A 7,963-nucleotide genomic window follows, 5' to 3' on the forward strand; every position below is an offset into this window, starting at 1 on the left:
CCTTGAAGTTTGAGACTTCTAAATACAGTGTAAGGAGTGGGTGCTTCTTGAGATAATAAAATATTCTTTTATCGAGTGGTTTTTCTACCCCAAGAGGGTTTTCCACTCATGAAAATCTGTGTTGTGTGCTAATCCACTTTATGTGTTCCATTAGATGAATGCTCTGATACATTTATTTATGCTTCATTGTTGTTCTACAAAATTTTAATTCTTTATGCTGGTCACTTTGTTTTTTAATTAATTCTACCAGTCATAATTTGATGCTTTGACAAGTTCAATAAGAAGCATATCAAGATTACTCAATTATATATATTGTTTAATCAGAAATGCATGCTTCGATACAAGTTAGGGTGTCATATGTGTGTTAAAAGAGTTTTCCAAAGTAAGAAAAAATTAAAGAGAGTTAAATTGATTATTGACTCTGATTCACCCCCCCCTCTCAGAGTCAATCCACTTCCAACAGAAGGCATACAAAGTAACATCCGAAATATTCAAATAGTATATTGAAAAATAAGATAACATTAAGCCTCAAAATTTATAAATTCGCAGACACAATTGTTCATAACAGTATAATAACAACAAGCTTACAATAATTCAAAAAGTCTACAAGAGAACAATGACACAGAGATTCAGCGGAATATAAGATTGGAATTGATAACAGTAAAACAAATAGAATCACCATACTGCCCCAAATACTGAAATACAGAACCACAATGTTGAACCAAAGGCTGTAACACAACCAAACGTTGAACAGCTGAAGATGGAGACTTATGATGAGTGCAGAGATGCCTAAGACTGGAAAGTCATAATTTGCACTCCTCGTAGAAGTAGTTTGAACATTCTTCCTTCCATAGAAAGAAAGGATAATTAATAACTGTCATTAAGTTGAGTGAAGAGCTAAGATGTAGATGTAGACCAACTTTGAGAGCTCCTTTCATTAGTATTTCTCAGATTACTGGTACCCTCAAGAAAAGGTGAGATATCTATGGGGTGAGATATCTATGGGCAAATGAAAAGTTCTAGGAATGCCAAGAAATACACTTGTTATTTTTTCTAATCTGTGAACAGTCTCCACCATAGTTGGGCGTTGGCGTGGATCCTCTTTTGTGCAAATCAACCCTATTTGCATGAATTCAGTAAGGCATGTCAATACCATTGCTTTATTTGACTCCTGAACATTTGAACATTTCTAAGTAGTTGGTTGTCCACCACTTCTGTAATCTTATTTGGAAAATGCATTTTGGTAGATTAATACCTTCTACAAAAATGTTATTTGTTGGTCTCTTCCTTGTCAACAACTCTAAAAGTAGAATTCATAGCTATATACATCTCCTTTTGTTGAAATTTTTCCACCCATTCCATATTCTATAATACAATATAATAATCAGTAATTCTCAAGCTATATGAAATATTTATTAAAATTAAAAAAAAATCCATGACAATTTATATCTAAATAATATAAAATTTTATACCTGGTGCAAAGTAGCCAATAGATCCCTTTAGTACACTTGCAGAAGTCACTGAATTCATTGAATTCTCAAAAAAAAGTCTTGTAATGCCAAAGTCTGCTATATATGGAGTCATATCATCACCTAACAACACATTATTAGGTTTTAGGTCACAATGAATGACTTGCACAAAGCAATAATGGTGTAGATATTCCATTCCTTGTGCTATCTCCTTTGCTATTTTTAATCGGTCAGCCAAACTTAATTTACATTCTTCTCCTCCTTCAGGATATAGACACCTCTCCAAACTTCCATTTGACATGAATGGAAGAACCAATGCTTTAAAATTAGGGTTACAATAAGCTGAAATGATTTTGATTACATTGCGGTGCCTGACTCTTTTTAACACATTGCATTCTCTTTGAAAACTTTGGACTGCATTTTCATCTTGGAAATTGAAAACTTTAACAACAATATGTATACTATTGTTGAGAACCCCTTTATAAACAGATCCAAAACTACCAAGCCCTAGCTGATTAGTTTGGCTAAACCCACTAGTTGCATCTACAAGTTCTTCATATGAAATTTTTTTAGGCCCAATGTTGAAGCCAAGGGCATTCTGATCAATATGTCCCCTTCTATAGAAAATTAGAAGTAGTATAGAAGACATAATAAAGATTGCAATGCCAATAATAATTGGTATTATCACCTTTTTGAAGGTTGAGAATTGTTTGTGCTTGGAATCCAAGCATGGTGGCAAATTAATCCACTCTCCACAAAGGCCAACGTTTCCTGAAACATCTAACTCATCAATCATTGCAAAAAATTCTTCCTTTGGAACCTCTCCTATTAATTTGTTTGAAGATAGATTAATATGTTTAAGCATTTTCATTTCTTGGAAAGCCAGTGGGATTGTACCAGACAAATTATTTCTTGAGAGATCAATAGTTTCAAGATTTTTTAGATTTGTGAGTGATGTTGGTATTGAGCTGTAAAATGAATTCCATGAAAGATTCAAATATTGCAAGTTTGTGCAAATTGATAATGCTTCTGGAATTTCACCTGAAAAGTTGTTGAGAGAAATATCTATAGCTTGGACCATTGCCATTTTATTCATTACTAAAATAGAACCTTGTAATAAATTGCTAGAAACATTGAAATAAAATTGAAGATTCACAAGACTTGTCCATTCAAGAGGTATGTTTCCTTCTAGTTTATTGTAAGATAAGTCCACCGCTAACAAATTGACACATCTCCCTAAACTAGCAGGCACTTTCCCTGAAAGTTGATTGTGATGAAGAATAAGATATCTTAGTTGTGAAAGATTGTCAAGAGCATCTGGAATTTGACCTGAAATAATGTTTTCACTCAATGATAGCAATCCAAGCCTTGTTGCATCATCTAAACTTGTTGGTATTCCTCCACATAAATTATTTCTGTCTAAATACAATCTTTCAAGATTTAGAAGTTGGCCAAGAGTGGATGGAATGGTCCCATTGAAATGATTGTCAGATAAATCTAAGGTTTCCAGCTTTGTGAGGTTGCCAATGCCATTTGGTATGTTTCCCCCAATTTTATTGTAGTTCAAACTCAATAGGTATAGTTGGCTTGATAGTTGGCTAATAGAAGAAGGCAAAATCCCAGTCAGATAATTATGAGACAAGTCTATTTCTTGTAAGGAGGAGCAGTTAGTCAAGCCTGTTAGAAAAGACAACTCGTTGTTTTTGCTCGTGAGATTATTTGCCATTATCGAAACCCGTTGAAGTTGGAGCAATTTTCCAAACTCCAATGGTATTGTGTCATGTAGTTGGTTATAATCTAGATCAAGATGTTGAAGTTGAGTACAATTGGAAAGGGAGGTGGGGATTTCTCCAATGAGATGGTTTCCCCATGAAAGAAATTTTCGTAACTCTGATAAATTGCCAAGCTTCCAAGGAATGTGGCCACTTAATTCATTAGCATATAACTTCAAAACCTGGAGATGAGTGGAATTGGAAAGGGTAGTGGGAATAACTCCTAACAAGTTGTTTTCACCCAAACAAAGTTCTTTGAGTTGAACAAGCATACCCAATTCAATAGGAATACCACCATAAAGTCTATTGCCTGTTAAATCCAAGACCGTTAAAGAAGACAGGTTTCTTAAAGAAGGTGAGATTTTGCCTGTTAGTTGATTTCTTCCTAAAGCAAGGATTTCTAAATGGGAAAGAAGGCCTAGCTCAGAGGGAATGTTCCCACTCAAATTGTTGAAGGATAGAATGAGACGTTGTAAAGAACGACAGTCAGCCAAAGTAGAGGGAATGAAGCCTTCTAGTTCATTTTTAGATAATCTAAGTATTCGAAGACGAAATAACCTTCCCAGCTGAGTTGGAACTTGGCCATAGAAGCTATTATTCCAAAGAGCAAGTACTCTAAGAAAAGAGAGATTTCCAAGAAAAGGAGAGATGGTGCCCACTAAAGACATACCTGTGAGATTCAATGAAACCACACGTTGATGACGAGAAGAACAAGAGACACCAGTCCAATTGCAAAGAGAAGAATCGGAAGACCAATCATGTAAAACTTTGTGAGAGTCAGGAGAGAGAGAACTTTTAAAAGCCAAAAGAGCATCTTTATCAGAATAAGAAAAAGGAGAAGAATGTGAGACAGGAAATGCAAATAGAAAGAAAAGCAGGAGACAAGCCATCTTCATCTTCATCTTCATCTGTATTTGGGTTTTTAGCCTATGGAATTATGTTTGTTGTTGGTAGGATTGGCATCCTTATATTAAGATTAAGAACTAAGATTAAGATGAACAAGTTAGAACTAAGATTAGATTGTGCGAATATTTAGCAGTCACAGAACGGTGAACATGACCCGGCCGTTAAAGGAAGAAAAGGGCCCACAGCACACCCCGGCCGTGTCGTGGAAGGAATATGAGTGAAAAGATGAGAAGTGGTTTTTTTTTGGCGACTACTTGCATAACAAAGATACTCTTTCACACTACCCGATAAGTTGTTTTCCACATGAAACGAAAGATACTGCGAATAATTAGCAAAGGGACTAATTTTCTTGGAAAAACTGGGTCATGATAGAGACACTTCGCTTGCTCATTCCTCTCCTTCACACGCGTTCGTTGACCAGAATTGGGTAGGTTCCATGTGATTGCTTGAACATATTTTGGCTAGTCGTGATTGTTCAATATATTTTAAGAAGAGTAATTTGTGGAGTGGTGGTTTCATAAATATTATATTTTTTTTTCTTATGTTTAAGCAATCAACTTAAATTTTTCTGATTCATGATTAGCAAATTATTTAAATAATGTTAACAATAATTTGAGGAGAAAAGTTTTGGAGGGAAAAATTAGAGTCAAATATGAGAAAGGAAGCAAAGAAAATTGTGGAACCATGTGTTATTTATTCTCTTTTTTTTTTCACAACCTATTTTCAATGTTTAAGTAGTTGCTATTCTACAAAAATAGGAAAAGATTTCAAATTATCATTTTCCTATAATTAAAAATTTGCATGAAGACACTCTAAGGACAAGTAATTTTAAGCAACAAATGGACTTCACTTCAATAGTTGCATGGGGACATGGGTTAGAGCCAACCCCCTATTTGCATAATTGGTCAATCGATAGGAATGCTCATGGGAGGCACATTTAATTAACATGCTATAAAAAATCGTGATTATTAATCAAAAATATTTTGAAACTTCTAATATGTTTAGAATAATAATTACATAGTTAATATTATTTGTCAAGAATATATATATAGAAAGCATTTCTTATGACAAAAAGTAAGACAATAGAATAAATCTCATTCCTATTACCTTCTTTATAGTACAATTTTTATTTGTTAATATTATGTTTATCTTTCAATTAATTATGTTAATATTTTTTATAATATAATACTTATATTTTAAGGTGCATATTTTATTAATATTTTAGTTCTAATGAATAAAAAATAGTTTTACTTGTTTATTAATTTATTAATTTTATTATTCATTGTTGATTTTTAAAATTATTAATTTTTGAATATTGATATATTTTGATTTTGCATTTATTTTACCCTATTTTAATGTTTAATATTTAATTTTTAATATAGATTTAATATTAAAATTTATTTTAATTATTTTTCTTCATAAAAATTACAAATTATAATTTAAAGTTATTAGAATTAATTTAATTTATAATTATTGAACTAATTAAAATTTAAACCATTTTAGAATCATTATATTTTGAATTTTTGTTTTAATTTATATAATAAAATAAATTTTGAACTTAAAATCTAAATAAAAATAATGAGAAATATAGAAAAAGGGAGACAAAGATATAAACAACTCTCTTTTATTAACTTTCCCATGTATAGATATCCTACTCTATTGTAGTGTCAAAAATTGCATACCCCTTTGCAATTCCACATACACTTTTGTAGCCAATTTTATGTCCATTCTCCTAGCATCTGAGTATGCTCACTTCAACCCTTGCATCAGCCCTTTTCCTCTCAATATTCTCTAGACATCTTTTCAGCAACAATTTGCATTCTTGTCACCCATCATTTTTTAGCATGATTTGTTTGGACACTACCACACCACATGAAATTCCACATGTCCTAAAAACGTCAGGCGACATCTTAACTTTCAAATGTCGATTATGAGCATTTTGACACTTGTCACTCACACAGATTAGTAAAAATAGTTTGGAATCTTCTGAAATAGCTTGCTAACCCTCTTTTTCTCTCCTATTCTTTCTTTTAAATCTATCTTTTCACTTCAAGCGATCTCTTTTGGTTTTCTCAAGAAATCTCTCTTGTTCTCTCAACTTTCTCTTTCTCTCTTGCTTACTACAATAGTCTCTAATTTTCTATAGCACTTTCAAGCTCTCACAATAATCTTTCTATCTCTCTTCACTTTCACAAGCCTTTCTGATAATATCTTTCTCATGTCTCTGAGCATCTTGGGATTTATCACATCTATTATCTATCAAATCATTTACCTTGCTATTTATATTTTATCTATCTATCTATCTTGTTGATGTGGAAGTAGAAACACCAAAATAGGGATTTGACTGAGGAAAGTCCCCAAAAAACCCTAAAATTATTTCCTCTTATGTGTGTGTGTAGGTTTCTTTAATGCATTCAACTATAGAAAGGTTTTCTAGATATTTATTTGTGCAAGAATTTGTTGAGAATAGCCAAGATCAAGAGCACATTGAATAGCACAATAAGAGAGACAAACAGATTTGATAAGAATAAATTGTATTCTAATCAAGAAGCAAACTACTCATCAACTGGATCATCCAAAATCACATACAATGTAGATGAGCCTGCTTGTAAAGGCAAGGCCATATGGATATGTGAGCACACAATCATGACATGTGGCTCAATGAGAAACAAGGGTAGGTGAGGGTAGGTAGGAGAAATAATATAATAATCTACAAGAGGTGGATCACCCACCGAGGGTGGAATGTAACAACAAGATAAGACCGCAAAAGGTGGAATTTATCATAAATACATCATCCCTATGTGCACACTTCCCTAAGTGTCTCATATCCAAACTACGATGAAATGCATTTACCTAAGTCAACTTAAGTACTGTGTAACTATATCCTATATGAATAAATAATTACACCAACACCCCCCTTAAGTGAAACTTAGGGTAATGCACTTAAGTTAACAATACAAGATGGGTCCCGGCTACGAGGCCATGTTAGGTGCCCATGAACAAATGAAAATGCATGCAAACCAATGCAATACAATCTCTCACAAATGAAGAAAGAGAGAAAAACCCAATGGAAAAAAATCCCCCCCCCCCAAAAGAGAGATGAAAAGTATACAAAATAAATCTCAAAGAAGTATGAGAAGGACAAAACCCCATGTGAGCAAAAAGTCCCCCCCATAAGAGAGAAGAAGAGAGACCAAGGAGCCCCCCTTAATGTAGAATCTAGACCAATGGTAGAAGCTCAAAACTAAATGAAGAAACATCTCCATAATCATCGAACAACATTCCTCCCCTTAGGAAGAAACAAAACCAAAGATGTATCAATGAACTCTCCCCAATCATGAAGGGGAGAGGTAGGAAAGAATCTCATGATGAATGGAGTCTCTGAAAACTTCTCAAGTGTCTCCATGTCGATGTTGAAAGTTACCCCCTTCAAAGGTGGTGAACTGATCCACACTACGGAAAAACGCAATCCAAGATATAGTAGAGATGAATGTAGAACATGATCTAAAGACTCACATGTCTCCTCTAAGGATAAAGAGACCTCCTCCAAATGTTGTACAAAGTATCCACAATCATGTCAACCTCAAAAGAATGATCATGTAGAGAATGAACAAGAGGGTTAGAGTGGTCCCTCACAAAAATCAAAGAAGGGTCATCTTCATCAAAGAAAAGATGAATATCATCAATGATGTCTCCCAGATCTGCAATGTAGGACTCCACAAACAAACTTGCAATGTCTTTCAAGTAGTCATCCCAAGAAACTGAATCTCGAAGAAAAGGAATATCCTACTGCACTGAATCACAAGAAGGCAAAAC

The 7,963-nt window shown here is 33.6% G+C and overlaps 1 protein-coding gene across 1 annotated transcript; it reads right to left on the reverse strand.

The window, feature by feature from the left end:
- Positions 1-645: 645 nt before the first annotated feature.
- Positions 646-4,161, reverse strand: LOC131064018 (LRR receptor-like serine/threonine-protein kinase EFR). Its single transcript, XM_059214101.1, has 3 exons — positions 1,473-4,161; positions 1,256-1,365; positions 646-1,119 (listed from the first exon to the last, which is right to left on the reverse strand). The coding sequence occupies exons 1-2, from the start codon at positions 4,147-4,149 to the stop codon at positions 1,301-1,303; spliced, it is 2,742 nt and encodes a 913-aa protein (XP_059070084.1). The 5' UTR covers positions 4,150-4,161; the 3' UTR covers positions 646-1,119; positions 1,256-1,300.
- Positions 4,162-7,963: the final 3,802 nt, after the last annotated feature.

This window comes from Cryptomeria japonica, chromosome 11 (genome assembly GCF_030272615.1).
Source record: "Cryptomeria japonica chromosome 11, Sugi_1.0, whole genome shotgun sequence".
Classification (NCBI taxonomy): domain Eukaryota; kingdom Viridiplantae; phylum Streptophyta; class Pinopsida; order Cupressales; family Cupressaceae; genus Cryptomeria; species Cryptomeria japonica.